At 44.9% G+C, this 16,435-nt stretch overlaps 2 protein-coding genes across 16 annotated transcripts in view; one reads left to right on the top strand and one right to left on the bottom strand.

Moving 5' to 3' along the window:
• The window catches only part of acss3 (acyl-CoA synthetase short chain family member 3), a 42,156-nt gene extending 29,143 nt beyond the window's left edge, over positions 1-13,013 (top strand). For 2 of the 4 annotated variants that reach the window (XM_076989779.1, XM_076989782.1), the window contains 7 exons: positions 1,798-1,893; positions 2,115-2,178; positions 4,309-4,390; positions 9,464-9,586; positions 10,533-10,632; positions 11,610-11,785; positions 12,120-13,013. In XM_076989779.1, coding sequence (XP_076845894.1) covers positions 1,798-1,893; positions 2,115-2,178; positions 4,309-4,390; positions 9,464-9,586; positions 10,533-10,632; positions 11,610-11,785; positions 12,120-12,200 — 722 coding nt within the window. In that variant the 3' untranslated portion in view covers positions 12,201-13,013. Of the gene's footprint in view, positions 1-1,797; positions 1,894-2,114; positions 2,179-4,308; positions 4,391-4,509; positions 5,607-9,463; positions 9,587-10,532; positions 10,633-11,609; positions 11,786-12,119 lie in introns of those variants that run through there. The other 2 variants (XM_076989781.1, XM_076989780.1) reach the window with 2 other exon arrangements.
• ppfia2 (PTPRF interacting protein alpha 2) overlaps positions 12,314-16,435 on the bottom strand; it is a 286,573-nt gene continuing 282,451 nt past the window's right edge. For all 12 annotated transcript variants that reach the window (XM_076989764.1, XM_076989762.1, XM_076989766.1 and 9 more), the window contains 2 exons: positions 14,295-14,378; positions 12,314-14,180 (listed from right to left, as the gene is read on the bottom strand). In XM_076989764.1, coding sequence (XP_076845879.1) covers positions 14,320-14,378 — 59 coding nt within the window. In that variant the 3' untranslated portion in view covers positions 12,314-14,180; positions 14,295-14,319. The remainder of the gene's footprint in view (positions 14,181-14,294; positions 14,379-16,435) is intronic.

The following is a 16,435-nucleotide window of genomic DNA, read 5'->3' as shown; positions in this document are numbered from 1 at the left end:
ATATATATAGAATATTATATATTTTGACAGTGATTAGTGACTCGTATGACTTATGGGAGTACGCATGCATTTTGTCCCTTCCTCCTACCCATAGTGTCCCCCCTATCGTTGGCGCCAAGCACGTTGCGTCAGTCTGCCGAGAGCTCGACTGAGAGGCGCCCTTTGAGACGTTATCGCTGTAAACAAATTGTTCTGCTTTGTTCTGATTATTATAGGTGCAGGAAAAACACACCCAGTCTGAAGCTGATCCCGGGGTCCTGAACTTTATATCGACGCAACATACACAACGCAGATTTTTGAAGGGTAGCAGGACGTGTAGAGAGAGCACTTTGCATAACTGATGGCCCTCTGTCCAAAATCATTTTTAAATATTCCAGGGAGTAAGTTATAATGCAGGTAATGGAGACATTGTTTATCATTTCCGTAAGAGAAGCAGTGCATTTCAGACAGAAGTCCTTCATCAGCTGTACAGTGTGTGTGTGTGTGTGTGTGTGTGTGTGTGTGTGTGTGTGTGTGTGTGTGTGTGTGTGTGTGTGTGTGTGTGTGTGTGTGTGTGTATGTGTCCTTGTCCTCCTTGCATGGAAGGTTCATGGAAGTGGAGTGAGACATTGCTCTGTCTGTGTGTGTGTGTGTGTGTGTGTGTGTGTGTGTGCGGTCATCATCTGGCCTCTATTTTAAGGCGCACCTCCCGCTGTGCAGAGATGTGAAGTGAGCTAGCACCGCTGCTGATGTCATTGCTGTTGCTGAGCAACCACCGTGCTTCCAGTCAGGAGAGTGTGTGGCCACCAGTGTGTAGAAGTGATCTTTTCCTGAGTGCGTTTGGTGGTAATTGCGTGCGTTTGCGGGTAATTGCGTGCGTTTGGGGGTAATTGTGTGCGTTTGTGGGTAATTGTGTGCGGGTTTACACATGTGTTTGCATGAGCACATGGTGTGTCACCCCAGCTGAGACTTAAGCTCTCTCACTTGGGTGATGAGTTCCTCAGGAGGCTCAACAGAGTGGAACAACACAGAAAACAAACCCCCCCCCCCCCCCCCCCCCCCCCCCCCCCCCCCCCCCTGCTGGGTCACATGACTGTGTAAGGTAACTGAGGCACACCTCCAGACCTACTTATCAGGGTTTTGTGGCGAGAAGCTGTTTATAATACGGAGAAAGTTTAACACTATGCAATTTTGGGCTTGGACACAACACCTTTTACACATTTAAGTGTTTGGTGTTTATTTAAAACTTAGTTTTTTTTAGACAGAAGTGGTGTGTTGTGAGTAGTGTGATGTGCTGTGTTAAGCCTCCTGTGTCTTTCCCATATGGTGACTATCTCATTAAAGAGCCTGCTCTTTCTCTCCTAGAATATCTCCCTCTTTCTCTCGCTGTCTGTCTCTCACTCTCTCCCAGTCTCTGACTCTCTTTTCCAGTATGTCTCCCCTGCGCTCGCTCTCTGTGTCTCTGTCTCCTCCTATCTGTCTGTCTGACGCTTTCTCTCATTCTCACTGACTTTATTCAAACCCCCTCCCTCTCTCTCTTTATCTCTCTGGGAGTAACAATGTAATCCTATGTTCCTCCCCCATTGCAAACATGTAGTGTGGGATTTACTCTAGGAATTAAGCTCTCCAGAATGTTTGTAGATTAAGCAATATTGCAAACTGTAAGTGTGTATATGAGTGTGTGTATTTTGCAAGGTGTCCTTAACACACCCCTGCCCCCAGAGTTTACTTTGTTTGCCAGACTGTGTGTGTGTGTGCGTGTGTGCCTGTGTGTGTGCGTGCTCGTTTTTCCATAACCGTTGCTTGTGTTTCCTCCAGAGAGCGGTTCGGCCATCTCCGCATCATGTATTGGCTTGGGCAACTCACTGTTGCCCCCTGCTGGAACAGCAGGCAAGCCTGTCCCAGGCTACAATGGTGAGAATTCTGGTATGGGTTGATCATGCTTATGATTCCCCATCAAATGGCTGTGTCTGGTGATGATAATGGCTTTGATTTGTTAGTCAGGCATCTAAATTCAATTAAGTCCAGTTACCTGTTAGCTTGCTTTATGTTTTGTTATTTGTAGTTCGGCTCCTTGTCTTTTGTTCATGTAATGCTTCTTTGAATGTTAATGCCTTATTCATTATTTTATATAGTGACCGTGATTGATGATGAAATGCAACCAGTGAAGCCAAGGATGTTGGGGAATATTGTGGTAAAGTAAGCCTGCTCTCACTTTCTCTCTCAGACACACACACACACACACACACACACACACACACATACACACACACACACACACACACACACACACACACACACACACACACACACACCCATGGTTCTTCTTTTTGTAGGACACTGGGTAGGACTGATTATTTAGCTATAATCTCCACATTGTCTCTGTGGTGAGTAGCCTGTCTGTGGTGAGTAGCCTGTCTGTGGTGAGTAGCCTGTCTGTGGTGAGTAACCTGTCTGTGGTGAGTAGCCTGTCTGGTCTGGATGATAATTTAAAATAATAATCTCACGTTTTCTCAGCCTGTAGCAGATATTTACATTGGACAAGTGAAATGCATGATATTGCATGATTTCATGACTTTATAACAGAGCCCTCCCACACTTGGCCAGGTCACTGACTAAACTCCACTTATGTCTGGAAGCTTTGATACACCATCTTTCTCCTTTTTCTCTGAAAGTGTTGTGGCTTGCAACTCTTGGTAATTGTTAGCAATTTCAAATCTGATTTGGATAAAGCCATGTAGAGAGAAGCCCATTTCTCATTAAGTACTTGGTGTTGTGTGTTAAAAGGTGCCACTTTATTTGATGAACCTGAATCATGTTTGTTTGTCTACATGGTGTAATGAACAGAACTTTGTACACTTTTTGTAATAATGTAAAAGGCACTTTACCCTCTGGCTTTTTTCACACTAGTAATTCATTTGAACCATGAAGCAACCTTTTAGACATTTGTGCAGTTTTGTATATTTGTGAGCCTTGTTGGTCTTGTGAGCAAACACAACTGCAGTGTATGTTCACACACACACAAAATATTTCTCAAATTTCTGTCAGCATGACTTTCAAATCCAGTATACGTGATAAAACTATAAAAGTTCAGTGCAAGGTCAATAATACCTTATGTATTTTGCTGTGCTGGTCCACTGTTTCCCCATCTCAGTTCAGCGTAGCTTTATTGCTATGTTTGTATCAGAAACATTTTTGTCAAAGCAAATGGACTTTGAAGCTAATTGAAGTAAAAAATGTGACAATAAATTGTAAGCAAGACCAAACAAAAACAGCAATAACAGCAAATAAATAACAGGATGCACATAATTATTATAAACAGTGAGAGATGCTGTTATTTTGTCTCTCAGGCAGTGAAATGTCACCACATATTTTTGCATGTACAGTTGCTGTACTTCCTTCTCTAAGATAATGTGCCACTATTTTAGAACAGGGAAAATTTCAGAATTTGGGAGTGAATTTTCCATGAGGAAGAAACAGCAGTTGTCTCGACCTCTCTGTTCTCACAGTGGCCCCACAGTCTCGGGCCAGACTGGGTCAGGATCTGGTTATGGATCAGACCTATCACTCATGATCTCTGAGTTTTGATGAACTTTTTAAAACTGAATTTTGTCTCAGGGTTGTAGGTAGACTTCACTCTGACTGAACTGTGGTCAGCAGGGGACCGGGTTTAGGACTGATCTCTGGTCAGCAGGGGACCAGGTTTAGGATTTATCTCTGGGCTTTTGCATGGTTCATTTTGTATTGTGTATTGATTACTCAGATGTACATGCAGCCAAACGTTTAGAGGTGGTTTATTAATGGGAAGTCAGTGTCAGGCATTATTTGATGTTTTTCTTTGACGTATTTCTGCAGACGTATGTGAACACTCCTTACTTACTTATTCTCATTGCATAGAAAGCTCTTTATACTATTAGTGCATTCACTCTCAAATCAAAGTTTTCTGAGGTTTGGAGATAATGGACACTGAACACTCTAGGGTGGCATTTCCCAGAGTGAAAAGGTGCCTGGCTTCCTGAGGTCTGGCTAAGGATTACCACACTGCGTTTCTCCAGGTTAATGATCAGGTTTAACAAAACTGCTCCAGCAGGTCGAGCTGCTGATGTCACTCTTGTTCTGTGGTGGGCTGTGCAGTCGCACGTTTGCATACAGCACAAACTCCACGTCTGTGCTGTTGAGTTCAGTGTCTGCTGGCTGTTTCAGGAACCATCTAATGACACCCTAGTAACATTCCCCCCCTCATCCTCTCTCTCCCTCCTCCCTCACCTCACCCCCTCTCTTCCTCTCTCTCTCTCTCTCTCTCTCTTCCTCTCTCTCTCTCTCTCCCAGACTCCCCCTGCCTCCTGGTGCTGCTCTTTCTCTTTGGCAGAATCCCGAGCTCTTCAAGGACCTCTACTTCTCAAAGTTCTCTGTAAGTTCCCCATTTTCCCAAAGTTCCCTGCATGTATGCATTTAGCAATGGTCTGCAGTCCTGACCACTGCATATATGGGTTTTCCTTGCTGTAATACACCTGCACCTGTTCAGTTTAGCCAGTGTCTGCGTTTGAGACTCCCTTCAATAAACAAATCGTTTCGAAAGACTTGAAAGCTGATGCAGGTACCCAGACACTATCAGTATTCAGTCCTGTGTGTTGTTAAACCATAATGTAATAAAGTTGAGTTAATTAACAGAAGTGATTGAATCCAGGGTCACAGCCCTAGCCGCCCGACTGTACTATCGCTATTCCTCGCGAACGTTTGCTCTCTCGACAACAAACTGGACTACATTCGACTCCAGCGAACGACCCAGCGTGAGTTCAGAGACTGTTGTGTGTTAGTCTTCGTGGAATCATGGCTGAGCGACAACATCCCGCACAGCGCCGTTCATCTAGCGGGGCTAACCGCATTCGGAGGAGAAGACTCGTGGTGGAGGCGTGTGTGTTTACATCAACACAGAATGGTGCAGCGACACTGTGGCTGTGGCCAGACACTGCTCTCTGCTGGTGGAGTTCCTGATAGTCAGATGTAGACCTTTTTATTTACCACGAGATCTCTCCTCCGTGCTGATAGCCGCCGTGTACACGCCACCTAGCGCTAGTGCTGGTGCTAAGGAGGCACTATGTGAACTGTACGGGGCTATCAGCGATCTGCAAAACAAACATCCAGATGCACTATTCATTATCGCCGGACATTTCAACCATGCAAATCTCAAGTCAGTCCTCCCTAAATTCCATCAACATGTGGACTTTGAAACGAGAGGAGCGAACACACTGGATCTTGTTTATACAAACATCCTGGCCCCCACCTCTCGTTCTCGGACCTCGTCTGTGTGTGGCTCACTCCAGCCTACACACCGCTCATCAGACGCTCCAGACCAGTTCAGAAGCAGGTGAGAACCTGGCCAACAGGAGCTGTCTCTGCCCTTCAGGACTGTTTTGAGCGCACTGCGTGGGACATGTTCAGGGAGGCTGCAACTGACTGCGACACAGTTAACCTGGAGGAGTACACAGCATCAGTCACTGGCTACATCAGCAAGTGCATTGATGATGTTACTGTCTCCAGGACCATCACCACACACCCAAACCAGAAGCCATGGTTGACTGCTGAGGTACGTGCGCTGCTAAGGACCCGCGACTCAGCCTTCAGAGTGGGTGACAAGGTGGCCTTGAGGAAAGCAAGGGCCAAACTGTCACGAGCCATCAGAGAGGCAAAGCGCGCACACACCCAGAGAATCCACAGCCACTTCAAAGACACTGTTGACACACGGCCCATGTGGCAGGGCATCCAGGCAATCGCCAACTACAGGACAACACCACCGTCCTGTGACGGTGATGCCTCCCTCCCTGATGCCCTGAATGACTTCTATTCACGGTTCGAGGCACAAAACGACACGTCAGCAAGGAAGACCACGCCCAAGCCAGACGAGCAGGCATTGTGTCTGTCTGCAGTGAATGTGAGGAGAACTCTGCGCAGAGTCAACCCACGCAGAGCTGCAGGTCCAGACCAAATCCCCAGCAGGGTGCTCAGGGAATGTGCAGAACAACTGACGGATGTTCTCACGGACATCTTCAACATCTCCCTGAGCAGCTCCACTGTCCCAACGTGTCTCAAGACCACCACCATCGTCCCCGTGCCAAAGAAGTCCTCAGTGTCCTTGTAAAGCTGCTTTGTGACAACAACTGTTGTAAAAAGCGCTATATAAATAAAATTTGATTGATTGATTGATTGAGTGTCCTGCCTCAATGACTACTGTCCCGTTGCCCTCACCCCCATCATCATGAAGTGCTTCGAGAGGCTAGTCATGAGGAACATCAAGACCCAGCTGCCCCCTTCACTAGACCCCCTGCAATTCACATATCGACCCAACTGCTCCACGGACGATGCCATCACCACCACCCTTCATCTCTCCCTCACCCACCTGGAGAAGAAGGACACCTACGCCAGAATGCTGTTCATATCAATCAATCAAAGTCAATCAAAGTTTATTTGTATAGCGCTTTTCACAACACGTTGTCACAAAGCGCTTTACAGGATTTACAAGGTTAACAATACTATGGGTCCAGAACCCTAATGAGCAAGCCAAAGACGACAGTGGCGAGGAAACCCTATATGGTAGGGAATAGGAAGAAACCTCGGGAGAACCAAGACTCAAAAGGGAACCCATCCTCCATTGGGCAGCCCGTTAACACACAAATTACACAAAATACAGACAAATACACAAGTCACACACAAATCACACAATCAGACTAAGTAAAGGTAAAAATGAAAGTTCTGGGTTTTGATATTGTCACTGTAAATGTCTGTTGATGAACGCCAGGCTTTCATTCCGTGTCGGAGCAGCGATGCTGGTATTGTAGGCCCCGACTGCAATGTTACTCTCCAGGTGAACCTCGGAGAAAAGATACGAGATGTAGTAAATATGTAACAGATTAATCAAAGGCCAAACTAAACAGATAAGTCTTTAATCGAGTTTTAAACATTGAGATTGTGTCTGAGTCCCGAATAGAGGCAGGAAGATTATTCCAAAATTGTGGAGCTTTAAAAGAAAAGGCTCTTCCACCTGCTGTGATCTTTTTGATCCTAGGAACAGTTAATAACCCTGCGTCCTGCGAGCGAAGTGAACGCGCTGGGTTATATTGTTCAATACGTTCACTAAGATAGTCTGGAGCTAAGCCATGCAGCGTTTTATATGTTAATAAAAGTATTTTATAGTCAATACAGAATCTAATTGGCAGCCAGTGTAATGACGATAGTACGGGACTAATGTGATCAAACTTTTTAGTTTTTGTTAAAACTCATGCTGCTGTTCATAGACTTCAGTTCAGCATTCAACACCATCGTCCCACTTAAACTCATCGGGAAACTAAGCCTGCTGGGCTTAAACACACCCCTCTGTAACTGGATCCTGGACTTCCTGACTGGGAGGCCCCAGTCAGTCCGGATCGGGAACAGCACCTCCAGCACCATCACACTGAACACCGGGGTCCCCCAGGGCTGTGTTCTGGGTCCTCTACTGTTCACCCTGCTGACTCATGATTGTGTGGCAAAACACTGTTCAAACCACATCATTAAGTTCACCGATGATACAACAGTGCTGGGTCTCATCAGCAAAGGCGACGAGTCAGCGTACAGAGAGGAGGTGCAGCGGCTGTAAAGACAACAACCTTCACCTGAACGTGGACAAGTCCAAGGAAATGGTTGGTGACTTCAGGAGAGCGCGTCACTCTCACTCTCCACTCAACATCGATGGGTCCTCTGTGGAGATCGTTACGAGCACCAAGTTCCTTGATGTCCACTTAGCGGAGAACCTCACCTGGACCGTGAACACCCTGAACACCAGTTCTACAGCCCAGCAGCATCTCTACTTCTTCTGGAAGCTGAGAAAGGCCCGCCTCCCTCCACCCATCCTCACCATCTTCTACAGAGGCACCATAGAGAGCATCCTGAGCAGCTGCATCACTGCCTGGTTTGGGAACTGCAAAGTCTCCGACCGCAAGACCCTCCAGCGTATAGTGAGGACAGCCGAGAGGATCATTGGTGTCTCTCTCCCCTCCGCCACGGACATTTACACCACCCGCTGCATCCGCAAAGCAACCAGCATTGTGGATGACCCCACCCACCCCTCACACAAACTGTACTCCCTCCTCCCATCAGGAAGAAGGTACCGCAGCATCCGGTCCAACACGGCCAGACTCTGCAACAGCTTCCTCCCACAAGCCATCACACTCCTCAACGCCAGACACTAAACTGATGGACTTCTCCTCCATACACACACACACACACACACACACACACACACACCCAACCACTTATCCCTGACAAAGTGAAGGCAATTTGCATTACACACACTACTTCACTGCGACAGGGACTCCCTTTGCACATATACTGCGTATTGCACACGGCACAATTTGCACTATCCAACCTAACCTCTTACACTTCTCTGTCTAGTGAAGTGTCTGTTTGCACTATGTATATTGTATATTGTACTCTCTGTATTGTGTTGTACTGTCTGTCCGTATGTTCTGTCTGCACTGTGTTTTATGTTGCACCATGGTCCTGGAGGAACGTTGTTTCATTTCACTGTGTACTCCATATGTAGTTGAAATGACAATAAAAACCTCTAGACTTGATGAAGCTGATGAACTAAGAGTATGTTCACAAAACTGGTGTATGACAGTGACTGGTCAAAAGATGACGAGGTAGATCTGTGCAGACATTTTGGGATGTTAAAGTAGTAAAACAGGATTAAGTAGAAACATTTGGAAGCTTAACTGCAGAAAGCCGAATAATTGCTGAAGTGCACTTTCTGGAGCAAGTACCCTAATCATGTGGCTGTTTTCCAAGAGTATTGAAGTAATATTGAAAGTATTTTATAAGATTGAAAGTACAATATATTGTAGTATTGAAGTACAGTTATAGTTAAAACAAACAAACGCGCTCACAAACATCTATGCATAATATGTGAAAATTTGAACTTATATATTTTTTTACCTCTCATTAATGGCTGTATTCGATTTTAGGTTAAAAGTCACCACCTAGTGGTCAACATGGAGTATACTAATATTACATAAACTGGTCCAATATAATGTAATTAAAAATATGTCCATCACTTACGTCATTCATCTGTAATCCACCTGCAAAAAACTGAACGAACACTGCATCCAATTAAAGGTTTTTTTTCCTGACTTTGACATTCATATATTGACTTTGCAGTAGAGTTATGTACCAAGTCTAAACCACTGCAAAGAGGGCTCTGAGAAATACATATATTGTTATGCAAAAATCATTCTAAAGGCCCAGCATTCTACGATCTGTGAACATGAGATGCGCACACATACACTTTATTTATTTATTTTCTTTTGCTTTTACCTAAAGTGAAACTGTTTGGGCAGCCCTAGTCTAATCACATAAATCTATTTTTCTATTGATCTATTGATTAGACGTAGTATGTGTCCTATGTGTCGTATTGTCATGTCTCCATCTTTATCTCCCCATATGGATACAGGGCTACTATGATACCATGGATGCTGGTTATGTAGATGAGGAGGGATTTCTGTACATCATGTCACGCTCTGATGATGTCATCAACGTAGCCGGTCACAGGTTGTCAAGTGGGGCCCTGGAGGAGGTATGTCAGGTTGTGAGATCGGGCCACTGGGTGAAACCTGATCCAATATGGGTGTTGGTTTGTTGCAAAGTTTCAAACATGGATCAGTGCTTTTCCTTCCTGAACTAATTCTCAAGTGTTCTGAACTACCAGTACTCACATGAAAACGAATGAAACGATTATTTAATGAATTATTAATGAAGTTGAAATCAAAGGGAGAAGTGAATAAATAAAAATAGATTCTAAGAATACAAGTAAATGGATTTTAACTATGAATAAAAAGTGAATAAATAGACTGTACGACAATCACAATGAAGTTGAACAAGCATAAAGGTATTGTTTTTTTTAAAGTGTGTGTGTGCCTGTGTGTGTGTGTGAATGTGTGTATGTGCGTGCGTGCACGCGTGTGCACATGTATATGCGTGTATGTGTATACACGTGTACGTGTGTGTATGCGTGTGCATGCGTGTGTGTGTGTGTGTGTGTACGTGTGTGTGTGCGTGGGTGTGTATGTGTGTGTATGTGTGTACGTGTGTATACGTGTGAGTGTGTGTACGTGCGTGTGTACGTGCGTGTGTGTACGTGTGTATACATGCGTGTGTGTGTGTGTACGTGTGTGTGTGTGTGCGTACGTGTGTGTGTGTGTACGTGTGTGTGTGCGTGTGTACGTGTGCGTGTGTGTGTGTGTACGTGTGTATACGTGTGTGTGTGTGTGTGTGTGCGTATGTGTGTGTGTGTGCGTGTACGTGTGTGTGTGTGTGCACGTGTGTGTGTGTGTGTGTGTGTACGTGTGTGTGTGTGTGTACGTGCGTGTGTGTACGTGCGTGTGTGCGTATGTGTGTGTGTACGTGTGTATACGTGTGTGTGTGTGTGTGTGCGTATGTGTGTGTGTGTGCGTGTACGTGTGTGTGTGTGTGCACGTGTGTGTGTGTGTGTGTGTGTGCGTGCGTGCGTGTGTGTGTTCTAGGCAGTGCTGCAGCATCCTGGCGTGGTGGACTGTGCTGTTGTGGGACTGGAGGACTCTCTGAAGGGCCACGTACCACTGGCACTGTGTGTGATCAGAACCGGTGAGAGACAGAGACAGGGCGAGGAGCTGGGGAGACGGGGAGAGAGAGAGACAGGGCGAGGAGCTGGGGAGACGGGGAGAGAGAGAGACAGGGTGAGGAGCTGGGGAGACGGGGAGAGAGAGAGACAGGGCGAGGAGCTGGGGAGACGGGGAGAGAGAGAGACAGGGCGAGGAGCTGGGGAGACGGGGAGAGAGAGAGACAGGGCGAGGAGCTGGGGAGACGGGGAGAGAGAGAGACAGGGCGAGGAGCTGGGGAGACGGGGAGAGAGAGAGACAGGGTGAGGAGCTGGGGAGACGGGGAGAGAGAGAGACAGGGCGAGGAGCTGGGGAGACGGGGAGAGAGAGAGACAGGGCGAGGAGCTGGGGAGACGGGGAGAGAGAGAGACAGGGCGAGGAGCTGGGGAGACGGGGAGAGAGAGAGACAGGGCGAGGAGCTGGGGAGACGGGGAGAGAGAGAGACAGGGCGAGGAGCTGGGGAGACGGGGAGAGAGAGAGACAGGGCGAGGAGCTGGGGAGACGGGGAGAGAGAGAGACAGGGCGAGGAGCTGGGGAGACGGGGAGAGAGAGAGACAGGGCGAGGAGCTGGGGAGACGGGGAGAGAGAGAGACAGGGTGAGGTGCTGGGGAGATAGATAGATAGAGAGAGAGAGAGAGAGAGAGAGAGAGAGAGAGAGAGAGAGGAACCTTCTCACTGAGCTGTGTTGTAAAAAGCTCTATATAAATACATTTGACTTTGACGTCAGATGATGACATAAAAACATGACTGCACTCTTATGCACCCATTTAGTTTTTATTCACTCACATTTAGTTTTGGGCAAGTGGTCCAAGAGAGTGTTTATAAAAACTGCCACCATCAGCGTTCGTCTAGTTAGCCGTACACGCTAACCAGTTTCTCCCGCTGAACACACATGGGACAAACAGCACTCATAATGCAGTGTGTGTGTGTGTGTGTGAACATTTATGTTTGTGTTTCTTTCAGACTTTCAGAAGGATAAAGACGCTGTAGTGAATGAGCTGGTAACATTGGTGAGGGACACCATAGGGCCAGTTGCCGCCTTCCGGAAGGTTCTCTTCGTCCAAGCTCTACCCAAAACGCGATCGGGGAAAATCCCCAGATCATCTCTGGCCAAACTTGTCAACGGGCAACCTTATAAGGTAGTTTCTGAAAATAAGCTACTCAAAATGGGCCTTGAGAGGCATAATTCTTTATGAGCTGATAAGTATTTTCCCCTAGACGGTTTATATCAAGAAGTGTTCTGTGACTGCTTGTCATGTCATGTACAGTCCACTCAGATCTTTGCATTCAGCGTATGTAGCTTGGGATAAAAATGCTCCTTAACTTCCTCTGGCACAGTAACCTGCATCCTGTTAGTCACTGTAGTTACACTGTACTACAGTAATCACTGTAATAAAGCCAGAAGTACCTTCAGGATCAATTCAGCCCCTGCTGAAAGGCGTAATGTGCAGTGTGATCTCCCTTGTTTCACAGATCAGCCCTACTATTGAAGATCCAAGGGTCTTCAAGGACATTGAGGAGGCTGTGGAGGAGACTCTGAGAGGAGCTCGCTGATGGAGAACCATCACACACACACACACACACACAACAATGACCTAAAAAATATTTTAGGAGATAGTTACCATAGTACTATAAATCTTTAGCCAAGATACAGTAGTGGAACAATATGGCATTTTGCTGTTTTAATGGTTTGTCAGGTAATGATATAGCTGTCTGATGAATAAATATTGCCATGACAGTAAGACAGCAACAGAGCAGTTGAGCGTTGGGACACTGCCATGACAAACAACATGTTCCTTCATACACATTTGGTTGGCATTATGCATTTGTGCTCTTTGTAACACAGTAAATATAATCTTTACATTTACAAAATCCCAAGAAGTGAAGGATCAACATGGACACGTTTTTGCAAACAGGTTTTTGTAGGCAAATATTTGACAGTACTTTTTATTGACAATGAAAAGTTCTTTGATCACCACATAGTTTTGACCAAAATACAATCAGTAATAAAAAAAAAATGGACACAAAATAAAATGGTTCTTTGTACGTGCAAAATAAGAATGTAGAAAGTCTGCAGACCTGCCGTGGGAGAAATCACTCTAAGAGAGGAAGGAGGTCTGTACAGGAGGTCATCCCGGCAACTTCTACAGAAAGTTTTGACAGTTTCACACTAAAATAAGTCACAGCAAGCAATAGGTTTTGTCTTTTTAAATGTTTAGTTTGGAATTCAACACGTTGATAAACACCCTAGGGTCAGTAGGAGCTAAGCCTGTCTTGTAGTTATTTCTCCTGTGTGTTGAGGGTGGGGTTTGGCCCCTGCTCAGAAGAGCCAGTAAATCTGTTGGTTAGCAGTGATGTGATGTTTTGGGTGACTGAGAAAAAATTGTAATCTCTGGCGATGTGCTTCTAGAGTGACTTATACATGTGGGCTTGCTAGAGTAAGGCAAAATCTGAAATGCCTTCCTACAATGGATTATAGTGCACTACATAAGACATGAGACTTTAGGGGTTATTCCCTGTTCCCTAGACTACATTTTAAACGAGGGACCATCTTTGCCTCAAGCCTTGTTGAATCTGTGAAATGGAGGTAGGGTAGGGGGTGCCCCACCACCTCTTTCAGAGGGGTTAAACTGTAACAACTACAGCAAAACCCTTGTAAAGTAAACAAATCCCTTGATGACTACAGCATCACATTAAAGAGAATTCTATTTATGATGCAACAATGGCATCATATGTTCTACATTCTAGAACCACACATTCCAAATAACTTCAAAGGGTTTCAGCTCTGGTGTATCCAACAAAGAAGGTAATATGGTCTGTGTGTGCAGCGTAAACGTGTACCTAATAGGCAGCTTGTTGGTTCACTTCCATTCTCTCATTAGCTGGTTGCCAAGGTGAGCCCGTGAGGAAGGGGGCTCTGTCACTCATCCCCGCATGGCAGGGAGAAAAGAAACAATACCAATAGCGTGTGGTTTTCATAGGACCGCACTGCCGTGACTAGTGGTTCCCCTCTGCAGACCCCTCAAGCCGTTGGTGTTTTCCTCCTCTGCCACACTTGCTGAACTGCGGTTAATGACCAAGACTTCCTCAAAACTCACAGAGAGGTGCAGGGCGGGGCCAACGGGGGTCAGTGCACGTGCCCCACCGAACCACACATGATGAACGAAACAATGACGGGGACAAGCTGTACAAAGCCTAAATACGTTCTCATATTTCTCCTTTCTCTTTTTATATAGACATGTTTATAGATTTGTATATATATTTATATAAAAACCATCATATTTATATTTATTTACAATTAAACTTCCCGTGTATAAGACTGGGCTGGGTTGTGTCAAAGGTAGAAAGGACAGGAGTGACTCAGCACCTGGGTAAGGTGCCTGGGTTGTAACCTTGGCTTGTTATGAAGAGGGAACGGGGGGGGGCCCTGCCCACCCCCTTGCCCTCTCCCTGGGGACTTTTCTTTTGGCAGTGTGACTCAGCTGATTTCTGCTCCACGCTCAGGGACCTCTTCCCCAACATTATCAGATTCCACTAGAAAATAAACATGGAAAACAGGGTAGAAAGCGTTATATTTTTATGTGTTTTGTATGGCATATACAATGAGGTGTGTGAGTGCGTGTGTGTGTATGAGAGAGAGAGACTCACAGTTCTCACAGTCTCTGTTCCTAGCTCAGCACGAGTAGGTCCTCACAGTGGAACTGTCCAGCCGCTGCACTGCAGATGGCCCAACTGCAGGGGGCGATAGACACTTTTATCACAGACATTTTGAACGTATCATCATGATAAACATTGTCATCACTGTGGTACTCTTACACTCACTGATCCTTTCTTTACAGTAACCAGTATATATGGTATACTGTGTATAGTATATATACTGTATATATAGTGTGTGCATATATACATATATATATATATATATATATATATATATATATATATATATATATATATATATATATATATATATATATATATATATATACACACACACACACACACACAGGGTTTAACCAGAGTGCAGTTTTAAGGTCACAATTCCTGTCACATGATGGCACTTAGACACCTTTTACGGCCAGTTTCTTAGACCCAGATTAAGCCTAAGAGAATAAAGATTAAGAAGACTGTCCAAATTTCTCTCGGCTAGCACTGGAACTGCAGCTAGCACTGGTACTTAGCCCAAGATTAGGCTTAATCCACATTTTGGAAACATGGTTTTAAATTTTAGTTTAGGTTGCGCATCTCCAACCTTGCTACGGGCCAAGTAGGTTTCAGTCTGCAGGAAATGCTTGTTTTCACAATATGGTGTGTTAGACCAGATTTGGGAGGAGCAGTGTTGGAGACACCTGGTTCAGGTACGTCTAAGCATAGCCCATTTTCACACACATGTTGGTATTGTATGTGATGTGTGCTGAGCTTGAGTGCTGTGTTATAAAGGACTCTCTTATTGCTGTTACTTTATATCTAATATTAAGCCTTTAAATGAAGATTTATAGTACAGGTATATGTTATTATTAACCAGTATTTTACATCATGCTTCACAAACTTTGAGAAATCATGTTTTGACACTGCAAATCTACCTACTGCAATTGTAGCATAGGGCCAGTTTAGCACAGATACTGAATGGAAAACATCTCCCCGTACTGATACTATGTTTGGATGCCCTCCGGTTATTCTAAAGTATGAACATTTCTACATAACTGTCAGTAGTTTAACAATCATACGCAACATAGGCTTAACATTACAATAATTTACTGTGCATGTGTTAAACTTGACATGTATATTTTCTGTTCCAGTGTGACTTGCGCATGTAAGACAGACCCTGAACAAAAACTTTGGTGAGTCCTTTTATGTGTCTGTCTTATCCTAATGAGTCTATTATTAGGGTGTACTGGTTATAGTTTTGTATAGTCACTAGGCCTGTCACGATGACAAAATTTTCAGAACGATATATTGTCCCAGAAATTATTGTGATAAACGATAATATTTTCATTTTAAAGTGCCATTATAGAATTTTTTCTTGTTTCTGGGCTCCCCAAAGGAGCTTTACATGACATGGTTGCCAACTCACGCATTGAGCGTGAGACACACGCATTTTACCGTCTTCACACGCTCTCACGCCACACATCCGATTTCTCACGCCGAAAAAAAATCTAGTTTATTTACCTCTGATCCACATCTATGATTCAATAGTTCGCTCTAGCGCCAACCTCTGGCGATAGATTGATCGCGATATAATACTTAATTTGTGTCCATTTTACACCGCCCTGGTAACAATTTACGCTCACCTCCGCCCTCAACAATTTACACTCGCCACCCCCTCCAGGTTCAAATCTCACTCCAAGTGATCTTGAAAAGTTGGCAACCCTGTTAAAACAATGTGCCACAATAATAATATAGTAGCATAATAATACAATTACACCAGTTTGCAGTAATGTATTGTAAAGCTCATTTATGGGGTCGTATTTGAGCTTGACCACATATCTGTAGTGGCAGAGTAAAATGAGATGTCTTTAATCTCCTTCAGAACGCCATCTTTCACTTCATTATATAAGGTTGGAATGGCAGTTTGGGAGACATAGGTTTTCTTTGGCAGTTCATACTTTGTCAAATCTTTGCAGCATGTTTATAAATGTTTTCTTTTCGACAGTATTTAACGGCAGCATTTCTATATAGCGAGTTAGACGCATACGCTCTCCGTGTACTGCACTAATTTCCTAACCGGTAGGTGTCGCTCTCTGATCACAGATTCGTCTTCCCTTAAGGGGGGAGGGGGGCTGCGAGAGAAA

Source organism: Brachyhypopomus gauderio, unplaced genomic scaffold (assembly GCF_052324685.1).
Source record: "Brachyhypopomus gauderio isolate BG-103 unplaced genomic scaffold, BGAUD_0.2 sc70, whole genome shotgun sequence".
In the NCBI taxonomy this organism is placed as follows: Eukaryota; Metazoa; Chordata; class Actinopteri; order Gymnotiformes; family Hypopomidae; genus Brachyhypopomus; species Brachyhypopomus gauderio.
The sequence above is the reverse complement of the archived record's forward strand: the minus strand, read 5'-3'. Positions and strand labels throughout refer to the sequence as shown.